The following is a 26,262-nucleotide window of genomic DNA, read 5'->3' as shown; positions in this document are numbered from 1 at the left end:
GTATCTCCGACTAGCTACAATCTCAACATCCTCCTTCCTCCACCTCAGTGTTTTATGCCCTTACTCCAGATAAAGCTGAGGAGGAACTGATATTTATGAATGACTTTCTCAGAAAAAAATGACCTTTAAGGAAATAACCTACATCCCAGCTGGCCCAAACCAATTTGAGTGATTTTATAATCACATATCATTTGGCCTTACATAGCATAGAAATTCTTTTTGCTAAATCTTTACTACTGAGAAGGAAATTTGGCAGCGAAGAGAAATACCCAAATGACCTTTTAATAAAATAGGAGTTATAGATGTCAGGATCCAGAGTTTTCTACTGTAACACTAGTCAATCTCTCAATACAGATATTTTCTAATCCTCATCTTACTCTGGCCTAATTCTGAATGGTTCCAGCACTGATTTCCATATACAACTGTCTCTTATCCTTCAGAGTATCTTTAGCTGCATCTCTCAGCTTTCACGATGTCATCTTCCTCTGCCTGCACTGAATGACTGGTGAACAAGAGTTCTTTCACACCTCTTACTCATATACAATTATTTGAACCAGATCAAGTGTATAACTAGAGTAAGTCAGGTATCAACAGTTCCTTGCTAATTTTCCTGCTTTTTCTCTATCAGTCCTGAGACTGAGAAGTATGCCTGAAATTACCTACTCAGTATCTTCACTTTGAGGTTAATTCATTTTCATCAAATCCATATAGCTAAAATATTTTTAAAAGCAACTTCAAATTAACACTAAGAGTGTAAATTACTGACTGTTTTTGTAACATGCATGAAGATCCTAGCTTGCTCATGCTCATGACTTTATTTCTCTCTCTTTCTCTCTCCTCCCCCTTCTCTCCATATACATATATATGCACATATATCTCTCAAATATTTTATTCTGTGATCTGTATTCATGGAATCCCCTCCACCCTCCACATTAGAATTTGGAAGCCATTATGAATATGAGATGTTGTTGGCCAATGTATAAGAGTTACTATGCAACAGTCATTGTTAATAATGTAAAAGAAAAATGTAAGCCTGACAAGTAATTGCTAAGTTACATTGGTGTTGGTAATATAATTAAGAAATAAAAGAACAAGAGAAAAATGAATATATAAACAAGTTCTGATGCAGGGGTGAGGAGAAGAGTTCAAGGGGAGGAATTGGGAGAGTGTATTTGATCAAAACACACATATAAATATTTTTAAAGGATTGTGCCAACACTAAAAGAATGTAAACTGCTCCAGGGCCAAGACTCCCCTGGGGATTCAATTCAACCTGGTGGATTCAGTACAGGCAGGTCCAGTCCCCTCCTTCCAGGCTGAGCAAAGTGTCCCTGTGTAAGCCCAAGGTTCCAAACAGCCAGCTCATGCACTAAGGACAGGTCCGGGTCCCACTGCCTGGATGCCTCTCAAACAGTTCAAGCTATTCAATTGTCTCACTTATCCAGAGGGCCTGTTCCAGCTGGGGGCTCCACATTTGGTTCATAATTCATGTGTTTCCATTAGTTTGGCTGTTTGTCCCTGTGCTTTTCCAATCTTGGTCTTAACAATTCACACTCTTACAGTCCCTCCTCTTTTTCAACATTTGGACTCCTGGAGCTCCACCTGGGGCCTGGCTGAAGATCTCTGCATCCACTTCCATCAGTTATTGGATGAGAGTTCCAGCACGACAGTTAGAGTGTTTGGCCATCTGATCACCAGACTAGGTCAGATCAGGCTTTCTCTCAACCATTGCCAGTAGTCTACAGAGGATGTATCATTGTGGATTTTGGGGGACCTCTCTAGCACTTTGCTTCTTCCTGTTCTCATGTGGTCTTCATTTATCATGGTCTGTTATTCCTTGTTCTCCTTTTCTGTTCTTGATCCAGCTGGGATCTCCTGCTCCCCTAAGCTCTCTTTCCCTCGAACCTTGCCCTTCATTACTCCCACTGTTGTCCAGGTTGTTCATTAGCCCTCATCCATTTTTCTGTCATTGGGCGATCCCTGCGTCTTTCCTAGGGTCCTGTTTTCTAGGTAGCCTCCCTGGAGTTGTGTAGCAGTCTAGTCATCTTTGTTTGCAATGGAGGGGAGGGGTAGGGGGAAGGTGGGGATGGGGGTGGGAAGGGGAGGACAGGGGAACCCATGGCTGATATGTAAAATTAAAACACAAATATAATAAATTTAAAAAAGGAAAAAATGTAAACTGGAGTTCTCTTTTTTAAAAAAGCCACACCTATGTTGAAGATTCTAGAGACTGAATGGTTAGAACTTCATAATTTTGGTCAATAGGAATATTACAGACCCACAGCCAAAATTATCTTGGGCTATTGTTAGTCCCCTTGATAGTCATTTATTACCAGTCTCTGTAACTAACTGAGCTGCTTAGCTTTTGTTGTTTTCTGTCAACTTAACACAAGTTATCAGGAAGTGGTGGAACTTTAAGAAGTGTGGCCTAGTGAAGAGACTTCAGGCCATTGGGATCACACCATCAAAGAGAACAGTGAAAAACTCATAGAAACTCATGAACATGTACACCAACCAGATCATATGTATGAAATGTCCATAGCACCACTATTCACAACTCTATAATGAAAACAACAGAAATCTCCATCAGCCAAAGAAAGGATAAATTGTGGTATGATCAGACATTGTGTAATAACAAAATGAAGTTACTACTATTATATATGACAACCAAGAACATCTCACAAAAAACAAACAAAAGAAGTCAGCTATGAAAAAATTATAGAATATTATTCTAACATGTAAAGTTTAAAAATAGATTTTAAGAAATTAAGGTAAAAATGAAAAAAACTATGAAGAAAAATTATTATAACAAAAGTATGTATAGTAATTGCCAAGGAGCTACAATGGACAAGTGCATAAAGGGTGATTCTGAAGTACCCAATACTTTTCTTTCCTTCTCATAGATGGTAGTTTTATATTATTTGATAAATTGTGCATTCATTTTTCTGTACTTTTTTCTGTATGGATGGTATAGCAGATGTTTGTTAGAAACATTACTCAGACATATAAGTCTAGATAATCTGGAAACAGAATAAGGAAAACAGAAAAGAGACAAATAAAACTGTAATTTGGAAGTAGTAAGTACTGTGAAGTAAAATAAAACAGGACAAATGAAAATGATTTAAGAGAGAAGACCATTTGAAGTCTGAATCCATATCTCCACAGGTCTGTGGAGTGCTGCAGTGGACACAGCGAAGCCAATGGAAACTGTCCTACAAGCAGATTTTATAAAGTCCTCAAAATAACTCCAGTAACATCTAAAGCCCCTAAAATATAAAGTTAACAGTTGAAGAAAAGAAAATAAGAAAGGCTGTCTATAGTATAATTCATTCAAGCTCAGTGATAAAGTACTTTTTTAAAGGACTGAAAAAATAATTTATCTAATATGGCTAGAGATCATACATAAAATGAAGGCTATTATAATGAGTCCTTTTAAAAATAAAAAAATCATGTCACAAACAGCAATAAAACATTTTAATATAAATAATTAGTTAACTGTTATTTTTGCCAATAAAATTTTGCATGTATATATTTTAATAAAATGTTCTAGTCAACAATTTTTCCTACTTACTAGTTGATATTAATCCTCATTTTAAGTTAATTCATTTTGCTTTGACTTTTCCTACATGTCAGTTGTTCTTACATAATAAACATTTTCAAAATGGATTAGGGTTTATGCCCTCACGTTATACTATTTAATATCTTAGGATAAACTGTATGGAATTTCCATTCTGTTTTTTCTGGACTATAAAACGTAAAACACTGATGAAAAATGTACAGATGTACTAAATTATACTTAGCTCATACTTTCAATAGGCATGTGTTGATACTATGTTGCTAAACCCTAGGACAAGGTAAAAAAACTAAAGACAAGGATCCTGGCATGTGAAATTTACAAAGGTGAATAAAAAAGGAAAGAAAACCACTGTATGCAGATTACAGAGGTAAGTGTAATTCAGAAAGCATAATCAGAGAAGCTGCCTTTATGTTGGGTTTTTCATGGGTATTCAAAGTACAGGATTTCATTTTGCCACATTTTTATGTTTTAACTTAACAATAAAAAATACAACATTACTCAAAATCAGACATCAGAATAAAAAATAAATTGTGAATAAGCTAAATAATAAAGCCTTAAATAATTTTATTCTCTTCATTTTAAGCTGGTATTTTATTAAGTGGGCATACAGCAGTAGTTAAACTAGTCTGGTTTCCATTTTAAACCTCCATGATAAGCTGGCAGATAGAGCACCTTATGTTCACAGAAAGAAAGCCAAGTGCTCAAAAAGGTAAACGACTCAGCCACAGTAAAGAGGGAAAGTCAAAAGAAAGGGTTCTGAACTGAAAGGTTAGTAGATAACTGAATTTGAAAGGCTTCTAGAAAATTGTAAGATACACAGTGTAACATTCTCCAGGATGTTTTCCTTTCAGGGTGAAGAAAACATGTATGTTCTGAGGATGATTTCAATTATGTGGAAAGACTGTTTGTAATCACAGACTTAAAAGCATCTTATTTCCTCTGGCATATGTCAAGTTGTTGGTGCAGTTATTAATCTCTTAACTCCTGCTTCCCTAAGTTCCCAAACTGCACACACTTAACTAACATGAACACTGTGAGAATGAGGAAATATGCATAACATCTTATTCACCCTAACCCTAACCAGGAAACTAAAAACCAACACTGTGCTTTTGGTTTGTTCTTGTAAACACATACTCAATAGTTTACTTAGAAAACAAAATCTTCTCATACTACAACACATTTTTCCAGTACTAGGGATAAACCTAGGGCCTTTCACTTACTAAGCATATTTAAAAATGTATGATATAGTATGTTTTATCTACTTAATCAGAAAGACATTTTTAATTAAAAGACAATAGATTTCTATACTCTATATGTCAATAATATTGAAGACTACAAGTAAATTTCAGCATTTTTCTTAATTTTTCTTTCTTTTCATCTATGTGTATGAATGTTTTGCCTGTATATATGTCTGTGTACCACATGCATGCCTGGTGACCACAGAGGCCAGAAGATATGGATGCCCTGAGACAGAGTTATACACAGCTGTGAGCTGCTATGTAGAATGATAGGAATCAAACGTGGATGCCCTGTAAGAGCAGCCAGTGCTCTTAACCATTGAGCATCTCTCCAGTCCCTTAACTTACAATTCTAATCCTATATTGTTTCTTATACATTCTAAAAGTAATAACAGACTTCAATAAGTCAGGTCTAGGAAGACGGTCTCATTCTGACTTTAGCATAAGTGCCACCTAACAAGCACAAGATGTATTCTAAGTTATTTCACTTTTATTGTTTCTCTGTTATAGAAACAAAATTTATCTTTGTTAGAGCAAAGGAAGTTAATAAAACAAGTCATTCATCAGAAGTATACTTGTAAGTGTTAGCACTGTTTTGAATATGAGAAAAGGAAAATCTTTTATCTAAGATATTTTTATAATCTCAAGAAAGAATTCCTCCACCACTTATTTTCAAGGAAATACAATACTTCCTGAAAGCCCAGAGAACCAATCTGTTAAATCCAGACTCATGCAGGAAAATAATTCCCCAGTCCACAATAACATGGCCTATAATATAAAACCATCAACACTATCCAGCAGGAAGAGGCCCCCTTCAATACAGAGACTTTGTGGCTGACTTAATTATAGCGCAGAGAGGGAATCTTCTACAGTGGCAATGCTCTAGGCTACAGACATGCATCCTAGATAAGGTGCAGATGGCTCTGCAGCTTCTCCTGCAGTATGACACCTTCCAGAAAAGTCTGAAAATAGACACATCCCAAGAAGTTTTTGGTACCAGTATTTTTACAAGCTCCATGGCATCACATGCTGCTGTGAAAGTTATCCTTAATGGGAAAGCCACTCGCCAAGTATTTATTGAGCCTTGACTAAGCAAGGGACAAAAGAAAAGTTTAAACTAGCTTGTCATCTAGGCTAGGAGCAGAAACTAAACTGATGTAAGAACTGTTGGAGTGTTTTTCAACATGTTACAGTGACTCAAAATAAATAAATAACAAAACCATTGCCTTGAAAATGCTCAGAGATAGTAACAAACAAACAAAGAAAAAAAGCAAATCCACATTAAAAACAATAACAACTCCCTAGTCTTAGACACAGGAATAGTACATTGAAATCCAATACACCAACAAAGGTGACTGACTCTTTTTAAAGCAGTTACGACTTTTTAAAGTAGTAAACATATGAAGCACAGCACAAATGGACAATTAGGACCCTAAATTATGAAATAATGATACAGTTATTAGATAATATGGGAAATTTCATCTTGCAAAACAATTTAAAGAAAAATAAAGGCTGGATGTAGGCTCAGCAGTTAAAACTACTTGTTGCTCTTCCAGAGAACTGTAATTCCAACATAGAACCAAATCCATGTTAGCTTGTCCACAACCCCTTGTAATTTTAGTTCCAGAAGCTCCAATACTTCTGGCTTCCATGTGCACCCTCACACATGTACACAGAAACACACATACTCACATAATTTTGTTAGGTCCCAAACTCCCAAAAAAAGGCAGTGCCACTGACTATGTCCCAAAATGACAGTCTGGACTCAGCTCAGGGTGAATTCTGACATGGTAAACAAAAATATTGCTGGCAGAGAAATAAAAGCCTACATGAAACATTTCTCAGAAACCCAGGTAAAGCCATCACTTCTTACCTCTCCTACAACCAACTACTGCAAATAGAGTATAAGGTTCTCTATTAGCATATACCTATAATACATATCAAAGACTCATATGAACATCCAGGCTCCTTTGGTCCCCATGAACACATACCTGTAATATATATCAAAGCCACCCGCAAATCCTCTCCCCTCTATCCTAAACTTCCAGGCTATTCCAGATTCTACTCCCTCCCTCCCTTCCACAGCAATACCATTCTCTTTAAAAAAAACCAGCAAGCCCCCTTGCTGTGGAATGTCATTCTGTATGCTGTGAATATGTGTTGCTCTGATTGGTTGATAAATAAAACACTGATTGGCCAGTAGCCAAGAAGGAAGTATAGGTGGGGCAAGCAGATGAGGAGAATTCTGGGAAGAGGAAGGGATGAGTCAGGAGTCAACAACCAGACACAGAGTAAGCAAGATGTCAAGGCAGAACTGAGAAAAGGTACCAAGCCTTATCTCACATGGCTAAACATAGATAAAAATTATTGGATTAATTTAAGTGTAAGAGCTAGTCAGTAATAAGCCTGAGCTAATGGCCAAGCAGTTATAATTAATATAAGCCTCTGTGTGATTATTTTATAAATGGGCCACAGGACTGAAGGACCACAGAAACCTTCCAACTATACCTCCTTACCCTACTTCTCTCTGCTCTCCTGACTCACCCTTATCCCACGCCATCTCTGAAGGAATTATTGTTGTTGATGATGTTTTATTGTCCTTGTGGAAAGAGGCTGACAGATCTCTGTTAGTTGAGGCCAGCCTGATCTATACAACAAGTTCTAGGACAAGCTAGGGAGGACTACATAGTGAGAGCCTGTCTCAAAAAAAAAAAAAAAAAAAAAAAAGTTTTGAAGTTACATTTCTTGGCTCAAATTTTGGTTTTCTCACTAACTAGGCAGATCTATCTGCCCTTCAATTTTTTCATCCATATAATATAAGTAATAGTAATACATACCTTCAAGCTGAGTGTAGTGGTGTACACCTTTAATTCCAGCACTTGGGAGACAGAGGCAAGCAGACCTCTGTGAGTTCAAGGCCAGCCAGTCCTACATAATGAGTTCCAGGAAAGCATAGTGAGTCCCTGTCTTGGGGGAAGAAGGGAGTGGATAGTAATATCTACTTTCATAGGCTGCTAAGGGTAACACCTTAGTGTGGTGGTATTGTGTTCCCCAAAATATTGTGCACTCTAATAAACTTATCTGGGTTCAGAGAACAGAACAGCCACTAGATACAGAGGCTAGAAAATGGTGGCACTCACACCTTTAATCCTAGCATTCCAGAGGCAGAAATCCCTCTGGACCAGGAACTAGGCTGGTTAAGCTTTCAGGCTTTTGAGAAGCAGTTCAACTGAGATCCATTTGGATGAGGACTCAAAGGCTTCCAGCCTGAAGAAACAGGATCAGCTGAGGAACTGGTGAGGTGAGGAAGCTATGGCTTGTTCTGCTTCTCTGATCTTTCAGCATTCACCCCAATGCCTGGCTCCAGTTTTGTTTTTATTAATAAGATCTTTAAGATGTATGCTACACATTAGAGCACAGTAAGTAATCAGCTCAATATGATATGTGCTAAGTGGAAAACACTATTTAGCTGTTTTTACAATTTTGATGCTTGGCTTGTTCTCTACCTAGTAAACCCAGATCTCATAAAAAATTAAGAGCACTTTCTGTAGCCAGACTACAAGGAAACATTTTTTTAAAAATTAAGTCAGGTGGAATCAAAATAATCCACCCCAGTGCTTACGAAGCTAAGGCAGAAGTTTGAGGACAGCTTAGGCTAGACAGAAAGATCTTGTCTCAAAACAAAATAAAAAAAAGAGGGGCAGGGAGTCATACAATCAACACATAGAGCTGTCTCATTTTATTGTTGTTGATACATAAAAAGTCCATGCTGATAATGAATGTGAAACGCCTGGTGTGCTGAAGAAAACAAGACCAGATCCTCCAGGAGGACATTTGTTAAGTTTGTGAGTTACCCTGTTATTTATTCCTTTTATTAGTCAGCTAATTTAGGGGGAAAGAGATCTTCTTGTCACAGAGATTTTTTTGCTTGAGATAGGATTTAGCTATGCAGCCCAAGCTGGCTTCAATTTCTTGATCCTCCTGCCTCTGTCTTTTAAATACTAAAATTACAAAACTGAGCCACTCACAGCTATTCTATTCATTCTGTCTTTTTCTTCTTGAAAAACTATGTTTTGAGTAATGAATTGTAACAAGAAATAACTGAGTGTGATACTTTAAATTATAAAAATAGCTAGACAGTGGTGGAACACACCTTTGATCCCAGCACTCTGGAGGCAAAGGCAGACAGATCTCTGAGTTTCAAGGCCAGCCTGGTCTATAGAGTGAGTTCTAAGACAGCCAGGGCTACACAGAGAAACCCTGTCTCAATAAACTAAAAACTATAAGCCAAAAAACAAAACACTTTCTTCAAGTTATTTTTGTCACAGTAACTAGAAAGGTAACTTAATATACTTCCTAAGCAGCACTGAATGTAAACTTGAAGCTCCTATATATACTTATCCAAAAATAAACATCAGTCTTTTTATTGTTCTTACTGAGTACATAAAATAATAAGACTTTCAAGATACAAGAAATAGAACTGAGAATGGAGTTTGGGTACTGATCTTAATCCAGGGCCAGAGCTCTTTTGTTCAGCACTTTCATCCTCAATGACTCTCCTTTCCCATTTTCCACTTTCCTTTTTCTTTATTTTCCTTTCCAAGAATGGTAAAAGAGTGTCAGCATTAAAACTCAATGTTGTATGGGCTGAGAACATAGCTCATCAGTACAACACTTGTCTAGCATATGTAAGGGCCTTGAATTCAATCCCCAGTACTACCAAAGAAGAAAAAAAAGGAGGAGGAGGAAAACAGAGGAGGAGTGGTGGGGAGAAGAAAAAGAAACCTCAAATGCCAGCAGATACATGACAGATACATGACATTATGTAATCAGGGGAGAAGAACAGTCAGTAAGACAATGTGGATGAGATAGGATGATGGATGTTCATATTAGATATCCAAAAGGAAACTCACTCAACTCCAGTCCCCTGATTTCATGCAGAAATGTGGCCCCATGGCTTTGTGAAATCTTCTAATTTTTTGAAAGAGTCCCTAAATCCAGTTTTTTAAAGGACTCTATGTTGAAAAAAAAAAAAACCTCCCTAATTCAAATCATATGTTTCTCAATCAGTGGGACACATTCTGATCCTGCAACATCAGTCTGCAGTCTGTGATCTGAAGCTTGCTGAAGAGGTCATTTATTACTGTGGTATTTCACTTGTGAAGTTTAACAACCTATTATTGCAAAGCAAACCATAGAATTGATGCACATGTTGTTATCAGAACTTCATTCTAAGTTACAAAGAAAATAGACACACTTAATGATAGTCATAGTGCTGAAAGTAATTTAGACAACATCTTTTCCAAAATCTATGATGTTTCTGAGTTAGTTTCTTCACTCTCTAACAAGTAGCATTTTGGCTTGTTTCAGTGCTCCAATGAGCTAACAGAGAAGGCTCTGGTCATGTGGCTGCTAACTCACTCTGCCCTTCAGTCTCTATGGACAGCACTTCTTCATAGTCAGTCCTCTATCCTTACTATCTGCAACCCATTGGTCCCAGGATGAGGACACCAGAACATAATATTCCAGAAGCAATAAACAACATTTACAAGACATTATAGACATTGTTTCTGCTATCACATCAAATTCTTATAAATCAACATACCTGTCCCCTTAGCCTCTGAAGATTACCACATGATCTAGCAATACAAGCAAGTCATTAAAGTCTTACCAAAGGAAAGAAAGAATAAAGTGTTCTTTTACTGTGTTCATTTGTTTTGTTTGTTTGTTTGTTTGTTTGTTTTTTGAGACAAGGTCTCTCTACATAGCCCTTACTGTCCTGGAACTCATTATATAAACCAGGCTGGCCTTGAACTCACTGAGATCCACTGCCTCTGCTGGAATTAAAGGCATGTACCACCACACCCAGCTTTAAAGTATTGTTTCTGTTAGTCTCATGTTTTACTTTAACTCTCAATTCAGGATATATTTATATTCTACTCTGCATGTTCCTAATCTAGAGTATATATATATTGGATTCTACAGGTAATAATCCTTTGTCTTAAAAAAATCCTGACATCCACTTTAGTATCAGGATGGGATGATTTTCATAGGATGTTAAAAGAATATGCCTGGTTATTTTGTCTGACTTTATAGAAAGAAAAATGACAACATTTGGGCTTTGTAATAGAACAAAAAATATTGCTTTATACTCAATGTGCTTCATAAAATGCAGTCAGTAAATTACATCAGAGAACACTACAACTATAGAATGAGGCTTTTTAACTCTTATTCTTTCACAAGATCATATATACATATAAAATCATATTCTCCTCCCATTATCCTCTCTCTTCTTCTTTCCCCTCCCATCAAAACCCCTCTTCCCAGGAAGTCTCCTTCTTACTTTCCTACTTCCGTGTGGTGTATATGTGTGTTTGAAGGCACTACCTACATGAGCATGAGTAGGAGAATATTTACTTGAACAAGGGAAATTTAGCAATGGCTACACCACTAAGGAATGACTTCCCCTGCCTCAGTACCCATTAACTGCTCATAACTCCTCAGACATGGATAGGGGCTTGTGGGCTCCTCTTTTATTCATGATGAAAATTTAAGTCCAGTTTTCTGCAGGTGGATGCTTATTTTTCTATCAAATTGATGAATCTCTTCTAAATTATGTGTTTTGGCAGACTCATTTTTAAATTCCTTTTAAAAACAAAATGTCAATATTGGGACCCATAAAAAATTTCAAATTCAAACAAACATTCATTTCCTAATCTTAATTGAGAATATTTTATTCCTTCATTTTTAAATTTTTTATTATTATTTTATTTTATGCATATGGGTGTTTTGTCTACATATATGTCTACATACCACATGCATGCCTGGTGCACAAGTAAGTCAGAAAAGGGTATTATATCCCCTGGAATTGGAGTTACAGAGTGTTGTGAGCCACCATGTGTGTATTAGCAATCAAACGCAGGTCCTCTGGAAAAGCAGCCAGTACTCTTAACTACTGAGTCATCTCTCCAGCCCCTTATTCATTCATGTTTATATCTCTTTGTTATATGATTACTTTTTTCTTCGTGCTGTATAAAGAAACCATCTTTTTGCAAATCCACCATCCATCTTGAATCAGATCATTTCTCATCCCAGATATTGCTATCCCAAATCTAAATTACCATCATCTCTTATCTGAACTACTCCAACAACCTCCTACCTTGGATTATTCTTCCACAGTCCACAAGACTGTCCACTCTACTTAAAATAAAATTCAGATTTCTTGCCAGGCATGGTAGTATACACTTTTAATCTCAGCACTGGGGTAACAGAGATAGGTTGATCTTTGTAAGTTCAAGTACAGCCTGACTACATAGTAAGTTCTAAGCCAACTGGGGCTACATAGTATGGTCTTATCTTTAAAAAACTAATACAAATTTCTTCTTAGGGCTCAAAGACCTAGTTGCTGTCTAATTCACCATAATTTTCTGCCATATCCACCCCTTCTACTCCAATCATACCTAAAGTCTTCTGAGGTTCTTAATGAACAGCAGTACTGTCCCCTTAGAAGAACAGAAAAAACAAAAACAAAAAGTCTAGAACATGTGACAGTGTTTAATTATCACACTGACTTGGGAAAAGTGTTTCCATTGGCTGTTAGTAGGGAGGGCCAGGATCCTAAGCATCTCACAGAAAACCAAAATGCACAGTTCAATTCTATACCAGATGGGGTCATTGCAACTCAAATGCTAGTAAAGCTGTACTATTTTTATAAACACAAAGCTTGTTCCCACCTAATGATTTCTAAATTTGCTGGTACTTTCAGCCCAGGACAATCCCTTTCTGATTTGTTAATTCTCATTACCTGGGACTCAGCTTAAATGTCATTTCTCAAAAAGGCTTTGAATGACTCTCATCTCTACTAGCTCCTACTAGGTTTATTATTCCATAACCCCACTTTGCTTTTTTTTAAGTATATATCCCTATACAAAATTATTTATTGCCTATTCTTTTGTTACTTTTCTTCCACTGTCAAAAATTTACTCGCCAGGGAGACTGGAGAGACAGCTCAGCAGTTAAGTGCACTAGCTGCTCTTTCACAGGACCAAATAATCTTTTAAATCAAAGACAAGAAATAATGTACCCACAGTACCTAAAAGTATCTAGAATATAATGGTTAGTCATCATGTGTGAAATGAATAAATATCTAAAATAATTTTTCTTATTTAAGATTAAGAAGATTCCTTTAATCTTCAAGTCAAGTTGTCATTTTGCAAAGGCATTGCTTTGATTTTTTAAAATTTTAATTTGGTTTGGTTCTTGCTATACTGAGACTAGAACCCAGGGTCTCACATTTGCTAGGCGAGCACTCCTACTGAGCTATATCCACAGCTACAGAAGTTAGTTTTACACTATAATATGTTCACATATACATAGCACAAAGAAGTAATGAAAAATTCAAAGTACCCTAATACACCATCACAAGAGTGAGGCATTAGCTGCCACTTTATAATTTACAGGAACCCCTGATGTTCAAGAAAACCCTTAAATACACCAGAGCAATTAGAGTGGCAGCTACATCCAGACTCCTTGTTAAGACTATGTCTTAGTTAAGGTTTCTATTACTATGAAGAGACGCCATGACCACAGCAACTCTTATAAAGGAAAACATTTAATTGGAATGGCTCACTCACAGTTCAGAGATTCAGTCCATTATCATCATGGTGGGACGTGATGGAATGCAGGAAGACATGGTGCTAGAGAAGTAGCTGAAAGTCCTACATCTTGCAGGCAACAGGAAGTGGACTGAGACAATGGGCAGTACTGAGCATATATGAGACTTCAATGCCTGTCTCCACAGTGACACACTTCCTACTCCAACAAAACCACACCTCCTAATAGTGCCACTCCTTGTGAGATTATGGAGTCAATTCCATTAAAACTGTCACAGGGGAGATCCTTCTACTGGTGTCATCTGCTATCACTAAGGGAGACTTCCTGTGGCTAGCTTCCTATGCTATGCTGAGGCATTAGCTAGCAAGGACTGACTGAAAGGGCCTTTACATTTGGCTCTAATCATTTCGCCAGTCCCATCTCTCATCTCTCTCTACATTTTTAATCTGTTGCCCCCTGTAACCGCACAGATGGTGACAATTGCTCCAGGCTCCCTCCCTTGTAGGCTGTTTCCTCTTCCTGAAAGACTGCACTCTTCTCTCAGAAAAAAATCCCTACTCACTCTTCAAAGCTACCTCAAACAGTTTTTCTGATTCCTTTAGGTTGAGCTTTATCCTTTCAAGCCCAGTTATTCTATTATCATACCATGAATGATTATTATTGCCACCATGTTCATCATTTATCGGGTGGTTGACATAGATTTTTCTTTACCACCCAGTCACTATCTTCCTACATTTGAGGATGGGGTAGGTTCACAGAGTTTAAAGTATTATTCTGAGATCACACAGCTACTAAAGGGATTCAAATACAGATGAAAAAGTTCCATGATCTTTCCTATGAAATCTTATTATCAGGTTTGTTTCTCTCTGCAGCAACCAGCAATAAATAACTTAAAAATAAAGATCTTATTTTCTTTTTGAAAAAATATTTATTTTATGTGTATATGTATATGTGTGTGAGTGCATGTATGTGTACTATGTGCATGCAGGAGCCTGCAGATGTCAGAAGGCATCAGATCCCTGCGAACTGGAGTTACAGGCAATTGTGAGTTGCCATGTGGGTGTGAGGAAACAAACCCAGGTCCTCCACAAGAGCAGCAAGAACTTTTAACTGCTGAGTCATGTCTCTAGCTCCAAGACTCTATTTTCTTATACATAGCAAAATTCTTGACATAGAGCTGATGCACTCAAAATATTTAATAAGCAAATGAAAGAATAAATGAATGAATGACCAGCATTCTAGAATATCAGTTATATCAATCACAGAACCAGTAATACATGCTGAAACTGTCATTGAACCCTTCACTAGGGTTTCCTGGATGACTTACATTATTCAGAATAAAAAGGCAGAGACTGAGTGTAAATTTAGGTACAAGGAACCAGACAAGTCAGTACAATGGCTTTCTAGTCAGTTGGTTTAACCTAGTAAAGTGGGTATTTTTAAATAAACTGTTTTTGAAGTAATTTGCTATTTTTAAAACTTTATATAGTTTTCCCAGCCTAATTCAATGCAATATCATAAATATTTACTAAACACTTGCATTGTGGATGAAAATGAGAACAGAGCATACTTCACAGGCTACAGGCTTTATAAAAACCCTTTTTTAAGCCAGGCATGATAGCCTGAACTTGGGAAGTGACTATAATCCAGCTACTTGGGAAACTGGAGCAAGAGGATCGCATAAGCTTAGTAGTTCAATACTAACATAAGCAACATAGTGAGACTCCTGTTTCAAAAAGAAAAGAAAGAGAGAGGGAGGGAGGGAGGGAAGTAGGGAGGAAGAAAGGAAGGAAAGAAGGAAGGAAGGAAATGGAAAAGGGGAGGAAAGGAGAGGGAGAGAAAATAAACCAAAAAAAAATCCAAATCCTTCTTTTCCCAGAGGAGTTTATAATCTTGCTTAAATGTACATCAAGGTTGTTCCACCAGGGTAAATAAGAATTCAGAGTAGTGAAACTCTGGCCAAATCCTCCAAAAGTTCTGTCTCACTTAGAACAAAGGCCCAAATCCTAGTATAAAACACTACTATGTAATTTGACCCTAATTCCCTTTCTGGCCTCATCTACTTTTTAACCCCTGGCCCCACCCTTTCTGGCTACAATGACCCTCTTGCCATTCCTTCTCGATGAGGCTTTCTCTTGCATAATAATCATGACCACTATACATGCCATCTTTTTGTTTTGTTATTTCTCTGTAACATTAAGGGCCATTTAACATATTATCTATCTTTCTTGTTCATTTTTATTATTGTCTTTTATGATGGTTTGAAAGAAAATGGCCCCCAAAGGGAGTGGCACTATTAGGAGCCGCGGCCTTGTTGGAGGAAGTATGTCACTGTGAGTGAAGACTTTGAGGTCTCTTGCTCAAGCTTCCTTCAGTGTGACTTTCAGTCAACTTCCTGTTGCCTGCAAGAGGTAGGACTCTCAGCTACTCCTCCAGCAGCACATCTGCCTGCATGCTGCCATGCTCCCGGCCATAATAATTGACTGAAGCTCTGAAACTGTAAGCAAGCCACCCCAATTAAATGTTTTCATTTATAAGAGTTGCTGTGGTCATGGTGTCTCTTCACAACAATAAGAATCCAAACTAAGACATTTTTCTTTGCACAGAGAGTACAAGCTTCATGAACATGGAGCTTTCTCTCTGTTCTATGCTGTATTTTCAATACCCAAATCTGTAATTCTCACACAGCAGAAATACTAAATATATTAATGTTATTGAAAGAATGAATGAACAAACTATCATTTATTTTTATATAATACCTTATCTAATCAGAGCACTTCTTTTATACCCATTTTTCAAATTTCTTAATCACATTACCATCACATTTTTTATTTAGAATTGGTTGCTGATAACTAAAACATTATCTGTCTAAATTTATTTTTGCTTTCAATGTGTTTTCCTGAAATAACTTATCATGACTATTCTCTAAAAATATTTTATAGTTTTTAGGTCTTTGTTGATTTGAATGAAAATGACGACCCCCCCCCCACTACCACCACCATGGGCTCATATGTTTGAATGCCTCATCTCCAGTTAGTATAACTGTTTGGAAAGGATTTGAAGGTGTGGCCTTGTTGGAGGAGTTGTGTCACTGGTGGGGGAGAGGCTTTGAGATTTCAAAAGCCCAGGCCAGGCCCAGTCTTCTCTCTCTGTTTCATTCCTTTCCTCCCTTCCTTTCTCTGTCTCTCTTTATCTCCCTGTCTCTCTCTGTCTCTTTTTCTCTCTGCCTACTACCCATGGATCAGGATGTAAGCTCTTAGTTACTGTTCCAGTGCCATGCCTCCCTGCCAACCAACATGCTCCCCACCATGACAATCATGGACCAACATTCTGAAACTATAAACAAGTCCCCAACTAAATGCTTCCTTTTATATGTTGTCTTGGTCATTTAAAACAACAATAAAACAGTAATTAAGATAAAGCCCTAGTCTAAACCTTAGTTAGGAAATAATGGCATATCTTATTGAAAGCACTTTAATGTAACTTGCAAAGATAAATTATTTTCTTTTGATACAATAAAAAACTATCTTGATTATAAAACTAGATCAGAAATAACTACAGTGATTAAGGTAGAACACCTGAAGATTCACTTAAGAAAGAGTTTTAGTTCTAAATTATTTTAAAATATTGACAAAAATGACCTTCTTATAGTTCTGATCACTAGATCAATAAACCAGTTAATTTTTAACATCCTTCCAACATTAAGAATCTATGTCAACCTTAAAAAAATATAAAGAGCCAGTAAGTCAAAAGTTTTTACAATTGGTTCTGGAGTATAATCTCACTTATATCCATATTCATATTCATTCTCCCTCTTCCTTCTGCCCTTCTATGAAGCCAGGTGCAGGTATTTCAATGATAAAAAAATTTGTGAATCAGTTCTAAAATAAAATAGGGAAGTTTAGAAAAGCAAATTGAGTTTGAGAGGGAACTGTGTATGGGCCAGGTGTTCATATAAGAATTACTAATTACTTTAGAAAAAACGGTGCGAGGAAGAGTATGAGTGATCAGTGACATATTATGACTAGAACTGAAAGCACAGGACTGAAATGGACAGGAAGACAACATGGAAAACAGTTGAGGACAAATTCAAGAAATTTAGGTGAAAGCTAATGCAAGTAAGTGAGATTATTTTATATTTTGGGAAAAAGTAGAAGGAATTTGAAAAGGAAAGTTTAGGTAGACAAGCAAGCTGGATAGCTAAAAAAGACAGCAGGTCAGAAATTTAATGCTGGTAAATATTTTGAATTTATTAAATCACCTAGATTTTATAGACAAAATAATTAGATCCCAGGAGGAAAACATACCAATAATCATCCTTTCATTAAGACACTTGCTAACATTTTCATGTTCTCTACTCACTTTTCCCTGTCTCCTATAAGATGCTGTACAAGAGCTGAAGTGCTTGTAAGATCCTAGTTGTCTACCTCAAAACTAAACTGTCAGAGAACAAATAAGGGATAATGTACTAATGGCCAACTACCTGAATCATCCTGGCTTCACACCAAGATCCAGAGTGAGCAGGATGTGGTCACACTGAAGGAGTGGCCCCTCTAGCTGTGAAAACAGTCAGGCATTATGCTGATACACATATTCCCATCACCAGCCAAAGAAACAAGAAAGCAAAATCACCAATAATTCACCTACAAAACCATCCATCTAGTCCCTTGATGTCAACACACAAGGCTGCTATGGGGTCATCAAACAAATCCCCTCATTTTCTTCCATGCACAATTGCATTTCTTTCCTCTCTCACTACCATCAAACTATCAGGACAGAATTTGAGCCACCTTATCAGTCTTCTCTAATTAATACTATATTCTTTACACTTGACTTTATAAAAAATCATAAAGATAGAGTCATATGTTCAAAGACATTTAAAATAAATACAAAAGAATATTTACAAAGGAGCAATGACAATGAGAAGGGAGAACACACAAAAGAAATTCACTGTGTTGTTGACCTCGTATACTTTCTGTTGCGGTGATAAACACCATAACCAAAAGCAATTTGGGAAAGAAATGGTTTATTTGGCTTACAGGTTACAGGTTACAGTTCATCATTCAAGGAAGCCAAGGATGGAACCTAGAAACAGTAACTGAAGCAGAAACCATGGAGGAATGCTGCTTACTGGCTTGATCAGGCTCCTTTCCTATACAGCCAGGGACACCTGCACAGAAGTGACACCACCAACAGTGTGACAGCCCCTCCCACATCAATCATCAGTCAAAAACAGAACAAAAAAGTCCCACAGATTTGCCCAGAGGGCAATCTGATGAGGCAGTTCCTCAACTGAGGTTCCCTCTTTCCAGTTGACCCCAATCAAGTTGACAAGAACTAACAACACATTTGTACTTGCTTTTAAACCAAAAGTATTGGTATTGCAGCTCTTAAAGAACAATTAAATTCTTATGATCAAAAAGGAAAAAATACATTAAAAGTACTAATGCACCTGGGAACAGGCCATGTTCCCAGCATTTTGGAGGTAGAGGCAAGAGAATAAAGTGTGCAAGGCCAGCTTCAGTTACATAGGTCCAGCCCACCTTAGGCTACATGAGACTTTGTCTCAAAAACAAAGCATCGAGGAATTCCAAGAATCAGTCAGTGATGATCAATTTTGTTGTTCCTACCCCTCATGGCTCTAAGAGGGCAGTAAGGGGTAGTTTTCCAGTTAGGATAATGGTCTCACTATGCTTAGTCAGATTTTTTTGCTCATATGTCTTATAATTTAAATTTCTTCTAATTCGTAATGCATATAACTAATAAAACACTATTAATTTGTTCATGCATTCCATATCCTAGAAATTAGATTTAAATTAAATGACAACCAAATACACAAATCATTCATTTTCATTAAATTGAGTGTTGACTATCTAAATTTGTTATGCAACTAAAACCCACTCACAAAAAAATATATAAATTAATAAAACTCATGAAACATTGATTAAAACCCAACCCTCTAAAATTCCTCTTCCTCACAGTGCCTTTCTTTGTAAATGGAACCAACTTCCATTCATCCTAAGAACTGTATTCCTCCTACCTCCTAAATAGCTCTTAGTTGTGTGTCAGGTCCAAAGGAAATTGCAGTTCCCCAAACTACAAACAGCAGTCCATCCAAATATACAGAAATGAGCTCAATCTGAATTATAGTGTTAGATAAAAGCCAACATTCCTCAGGAGCTTGTGGATCCCATCCAGCCTATCAAAAGGAGTCATTTTCCTTACCTCTGGCAAAAGGTACATATGGCTGTCCAATTCATATATACCTGTTGTAACTATCACCATAATCAAGGTCCATGCTAGCCTCTAGGCTCTCTCAATCCCTACTCACAAGTACTTATACATACCCAATGTCCCACACCAGTCTTCTGACCCTTCCCTTCTCCCAGCTACTCACCTTTCTTATAACCCAACTATTCTCACTATTCTAGGCCCCTGTTCCTGCTAATCTCACTATGCTTTCTGTATTTTCTGTGACCTGCCATTCTCCCCCCCCCCCTCTCAGATAGCCCTGGCCATGTCCTGTCTGCTGGCCGTGTTCAATCTACCTCTTTCCCTCTCTGCTCTGGACTCTTCCAGATGGTTCTGCCATCCTCTCTTTTTTATCTACAATAAAATCTTCCCATACCATGGAGCAGTCATGTCAGTTAATACAGTGAGTCCCTCTGCCACTATTTGCTTCATTGTTCCAATCCACCTTCTATAACTACGACAACCTTCTAAATTGCATGTGTGGCTCTAGCCAATACATTTTACCTCCCAAGAAAGTAGGTTTCTTGCTAAACTAGTTCTGTAGACTTCTAAAGGCCCTTAATCTGTCTAAGATCCAATGTGAGTATTATCTGTCGTGTACACTATAAGAGTTGTTAAAAGAATTAGAAACAAGATGTGCAATGCACCCAACCTTAAATAGAGCTTTATATAAACCGATGCTTTATTTTTCTATTATTGTCCTATTTGTAAAAATTAACAAGAAGTTAATAAGTTAAGTGAGATAAGATGTAAGACAGCATATATACTTACTATTTCATTGCCTTTTAATGGTTCCCCATCCCTATGACAAGATGTGGCTACTTCCTTTTCTCTATTGTATCTCCTGCACATGACTACATAACTTCTTTAGCATAATGAACTAGTTTTGTTGTAGTAGTATGTTTTGTTTGGGGAGTTATTTTATTTTGTTATGTTTTTGAGTTAGGGTCTCTCTATGTAGTCCTGGCTGTCCTGAGACTTGCTATGTAGGCCAGATTGCCCGATTATAAATTGTTTTAGTAGTAAGATTCTCTATCCTTTCACAACCCATCCCCTTCAAAGTCACAACTTCATATGTGAGAAAGACCTTTATCACATATTTCAACACTCAAGTATTATTATATTCTCAAACTTGAAATACAGCATGTATAAATCATTTAAGGTATGTTAGGGCAAAAAATTATAATCAAGAAATTTGGAGGTGAATGTCTTCAAAACTATGACTGTATACATGTTTATAAAACATGATAATATAATAAAATATAAAATCTTGTGTAAATGAAATCTGAAAAGTTAGCTCTTCCAGAGATGGAATAAAAAGAAGAGTTGGTGCATATTTGAGCAACTATGTCAGAAAAGAGATGTAAATGAAGTGACTGTTTTTTAGGTTATTTGTAAGCAATTTGAAGAATGTACATAAATATTAGTTTTTTTCTTTTGTGTGTATGTAATCTATTTGTGTATGCACATGTACATGTGTGTTGCTTTCCTGCATATAGCCTGAAAAGGAAGATAGTCTGCAAAAATAGAGTCCTGTTGCTAAACCAAAATTTACAAATGCTCCACTTGAAGTTAATACTGTACTTTTCTGATGACATTCCCACTCCAGGTATTTTTCAATAAACCATATTTGTTTAAAGATTCTAGAAATAAGCCAAAGATGTTTTTAACACTTAACTTTATAAAGTCACAATGCATTAATATTATTTTATTACACTTATTTATTTATTCATTTTGTGTGTATGTATGTATATATGTACCATATGTGTGTAGAGATCAGAGGACAACTTGCAGGAAATGATTGTCTGCTTCCACCATGTGGGTTCTCAGGATTGGTAAACATGCCTTTATCCACTGAGCCATCTTACTGGTACAGCAATATTGTTTGCTATATATTCCTGGTAATGACAAAAAAATTCCTTTTGAATAATCAGAGCACTCAAAAAATTTTAATTACATTGTGTGTGTGAGTGTGTGTGTGTGTGTGTGTGTGTGTGTGTGTGTGTGTGTATAGCACTCATGTAGAGATAAGAAGACAGCTTGCAAGAGTGGGGTCTCTTCCTCCACCATGTAGTGTGAAGGGAGGGTAACCAAACTCAGGTTCATCAAGCTTGGCAACAAAACCCCTTACCTTCTGAGCCATCTTGCTCCTCCCCCGCCCCCAAGAATGTTTTAAAACAATGGCTTCTTGGGTTGGGAAATAACTTAGTTGATAAAATACCTACCATACAAGCATTAGGACCTAAGTTTGATGTTTTGATGGTGGTGAACACTTGTAACCTCAGCAGTGAGGAGGCAGCTACAGGTGGTTCCCTAGGGTTCACTGACCAGCCAACTTGGCATACTTGGTAAGTTTCAGGCCAGTGAGAGATACTGTCTCAAAAAACAAGTTGTCTAAGGAATAATATTTGGATGTCATCTGATCTACACACACACACACACACACACACACACACACACACACACACACAAACACACACACAAAATGGCTCCTATATGACATCACCATTGGAATGTCTTGGTTTGCACAATTATTTTTGTTTGTTTTTGTATTTAAGACTGACTCAGTTCATTTAAGTAATAACCTCAACTAAAATAAAGCATATTTAAAAATAAAAATGAGTCTTATTATCAAATAATAACCATTATTTTAGTACTTTAAAATATATTTTTGTATAGCTATAATCCTGCTTACTAAGAATCTTCATTGTTTCTTTACACTAAATGTTAATCAAAATACATGTGAAAATGAGCATCATTTGATAAAAAGAAAAGTTTCTGATAATTGGTATTTGTATTATTGTGTGTTAAGAAACTTCCTTCATCATTCTTATAAAACATTTTCCTTTTTTTCTATTTACTGTCAATGAGACTAATATAGGTGGTCACTTTCTACACTCTTCAATTTTCTCAGTCCTTCTCTGACACTAAGTAACACTGACTTCCAAACATTTGATTAAAAGTGTAGCTTCTTCTAATACAAATTGATTTTTATAAAATATTTACTACATGCTAAGCTCTGTTTTAAAGACTTTATATTATATTAAATTAAATAATCCAGGCATAGAAAAACAAATATTTCATTATCTCATTCATATAAGGAATCAGAGAAGTAAACGGTAGTTATTAGAGGTGTTGATTGCTTAAAAAGAAAGATGTGGATGAAAAGATGCACTTTTACAGTTATACAGGAGGAATAAGTTTAACAAATTCATTGTGCAGCATGATGACTATAATGCCAATATATTCACTTTTTAAAAATATAGGATAGGTGTTGGGTTATCACAAAAACAATAATTATGTGAAGTAATGTATTAGCTCGATTAAGTCATAACATATGTATACTGCAAAAACAATATTATACATGATAAATACATACAATTTTATCTATCAACTTCAAATGAATAAATAAATGATTGATTCATCTCCTTAAGAATTCATTGTCTACTAAAGACAAAAGACAACTGTATTAAGGTTTACTGTGTTGAGTACATAACACAGAAATAGCCCTAAAAGTGTTTTTTAACTCATGAAGAAAGGTCTATTAACAATCATATTTTAAATCATCAAATAAGTCCACCTCTTTTATCAAGAAAGTGATGACTTAACATTTGTTTGCATTTCTCCACCTTGGCAAAACACAGTTAATAAATAAGACATCATAGAAACATCTCTGAGAATTACAATAACCATCTGTTTCCTTGCTTCCCAAGGTTTAGCACTACATTTAAACATGTCAGCCTAAGTCATAATTTAATTTAGAAAATATAAATAAGTACAGACACCATTAAGACCAAATACGAATATGGCAAGAAAAGCATGAACTAGAATTTATAGCCTTATATACAAAAATTATATTTCTATCTATAGTTTTCAACCATATCTGTTTACATCTTTTTGGTATTTAAGCATCTGAATAAAAATAGCATAATTAAATGTGTAAATCTGTATTATTTATGAATTAGAAGACAAATTGATTAGAATGCCATAACTCATGTATTTTAATTGTAACAGCACAAAATAGAACCTTCTCTTTCCCTAAAATAAACTTAGATTATAAGAAAAGTATATCTATTTATGTATTACAATATGCCTAACATTTAAAATGTTAGTATGCACCTAAAAATAAAAACCTGTCACATAGATAAGCAGTATATATGTACATTAACATTTATACTTGATTACTTGCTACTCCCAGTGCCTTAAATAATATGTATAATTCTTATGAATGCTTGGTTTGACATAAATACATATTCATTATTTCCTTTCAATATCTTAGTATTTAAAAGAAGAAAAACATAAAAATAGAAAAATGTTATTCACAGAACATTGGTGATATTCTGGTTTTATAAATACAGTCATTGCAACTTGAAGGGCCATATTTGACAGGCAGGGCAAGGATATCCATATATTTTACATATATATATACCCTTCTTTCACATCATTTGGAGGTAAGTTTAATTTTCCTCAGTCTCAGTATTCCTTCCATAAAATGTAAGCATAGCTGGCCTGGCTCAGAGGTGAAATTAAGGGCAGCAAAACCACCTAGCAAAGTTGTTTTGCTCCTACAGCCTCAGAATAAGAATTAAAGCCAACGTCATACAGGGTTGGTGAATCCTAATAACTGGTCCTTATTTCATCAAGAAGCAGTTACTCTGCAGACAGCTGAGGTACCAAACTCTACCGTCCCAAAATTATGGGTCCTCAGGCACAAAACTCCTCATCAGTTTGATGGATTATGCAAATAGTCATTGATACCTGGGTTTGAAATAACAGCAGTTTGAGAAGTTTGATTTGTGTATTTCAGCCCAGTTCAATGTCACCTGCCAACGCTGATCCTTGAACACTCTTGTGACTCTCCCTCCCCCCACAGGATAAAGATATTCCCATTCCAGTTTATGCATTCATTTCTTGGGCAATTTTTCTATTGGTGAAAACAATGAACTCTTTCAACACTCTCTTATCAACAAAAGGCTCTAAGATGAAGTCCTTCTGGCCATATCCCTTCTGACTTGTCTACAATGATGACTGGCTCTGAGAAGGGAATAGGAGACAGACAGCTCACCTCTTTGAGCTGCTCCAGCTCTTGTTTGAGGCCGTCATACTCGGCCTCCAGCTCGTCATACTGTTGCTTGAGAGTCAGTTTCTCCTCCAGCACCACCAGCCCGTATTCGGCCGCCTGAATCTTCTCGTGGGTCGTTTCTGTGAGCTCCTTAGTCAGCCTCTCTATTTCAGTCTTATAGTGGTCTACAGTTTGCAGCACCTCTTCTGCGGCCATAGCGGGGTGGCGGAGATAGACGCAAAGCAGAAGGGAAAGGAAGAGCAAACGGGGATAGAGGTATTTAAAAAAAAAAAAAAAAAGGGAAAGGGAAAGTGCCTGATGAATAAGCAGAGTGCCCTGAGGCCCGGCCGGCAGCGGCTGCTACACGGCCGGAAGCAGTGAGGAGGAATACACCATGGAGACTGCAGAGTGATGACCACAGCGAGGATCCTGGGGGCCGCCCGCCCGGGCAGTCAGTAGCCAAGCTGCATAGCGAGGCGCAGTTCGGGCAGCGAGAGGCTCTGCGGCCTCAGAGGCGCGGGGCCGCCATGTCTCGGGCCTCGTCACTGCGGCCCACCGCCCAGTGCTCCGAGGGAGGCTGAGTTCCACCTGCTCGCTGGGCCCTGCAGCAGCCAGTGCACCGGGATGCGGACTCCGGCGGGCAGTCTCCCTCCTTGGCCGGCAGGAGGCGGGGAGGTAGGGAAGGGGGAGGAGCAAATCCAAAGCCCCAATGCGCCTCGCAGCGCGGACCGCCAAGGAGATGTGAGGGAAGAGGAACCCAAAACTAGGAGGAAGGATGGGAGGCTGAAGAGGGATGAGGGCTGCGGAGAGGGAAACCTGCTGAGGAGGGGTGAAGGTTGAGGAGGACTGGCTTGAAGAGAAGTGAAGGCTGGGGAGGTGAAGGAGGCGCGCGGGGGTCGGGGAGCACAGCTGAGGAAAGGTGCTAGGCTGAGGAAGGCGGGGCCGCTGAGGAAGGACAACACAGTTGGGAAGGGTGGGGCCTAAGGGATCAGAGCACTGAGAAGGCCTTCACCCGACTGGTTTTGCTGAGGTAGGAATTCGAAGTCCCCTGGAGTGCAGTGGGCCCAAAGAAACAAACTGAGCTTGTGCTGTGGGCTGTCAGCTCTCAATTCCTGAAGGAACGTGCTTTTCCGAAACTCGATAGATGTATTTTAGGAGCCCTTCCTCCTTTCTCAGTCTCTTTCTACTTTGGTCTAGTCCACCTAACTAACACTCTACCAAAGAACTTTACTGTCCCCTCAGTACAAGCATCACTAAGGATTGCTTACCCTAGCCCAAGCTTCTGTCATTTAGTTCATCCCAAGAGCTTTGTCTACCATTGTAGCCTGCTGTCCTGTAACACTGTTCCTGGGGAGATGTGGACAAGTATCTACTCACCCTAGAGGCCAAAGTAAGGCTACCGATGAAGTCCAACTTGGTGAACCAATGGATTTTATTGGAATTATATTTACAGGAATATGGGTGAGGAGTCATTTACAGTAGCAGAAATGACTTAAAAATACCCACACCAAAAGCCCACC

At 37.5% G+C, this 26,262-nt stretch overlaps 1 protein-coding gene across 8 annotated transcripts in view; it reads right to left on the bottom strand.

The window, feature by feature from the left end:
- The window catches only part of Bicd1 (BICD cargo adaptor 1), a 187,912-nt gene extending 162,880 nt beyond the window's left edge, over positions 1–25,032 (bottom strand). For 7 of the 8 annotated variants that reach the window (XR_004944515.1, XM_036181710.1, XM_036181711.1 and 4 more), the window contains exon 1: positions 24,746–25,030. Coding sequence is in view for 7 of the 8 variants with exons in the window: in XM_036181710.1 (XP_036037603.1) it covers positions 24,746–24,958 (213 nt within the window). In the remaining variant the exon portion in view is untranslated. Of the gene's footprint in view, positions 1–24,745 lie in introns of all 8 variants that reach the window. The other variant, XM_036181717.1, reaches the window with a different exon arrangement.
- Positions 25,033–26,262: the final 1,230 nt, after the last annotated feature.

This window comes from Onychomys torridus, chromosome 3 (assembly GCF_903995425.1).
Source record: "Onychomys torridus chromosome 3, mOncTor1.1, whole genome shotgun sequence".
Taxonomy (NCBI): Eukaryota; Metazoa; Chordata; class Mammalia; order Rodentia; family Cricetidae; genus Onychomys; species Onychomys torridus.
This window is presented reverse-complemented; position numbering and strand designations above follow the sequence as displayed.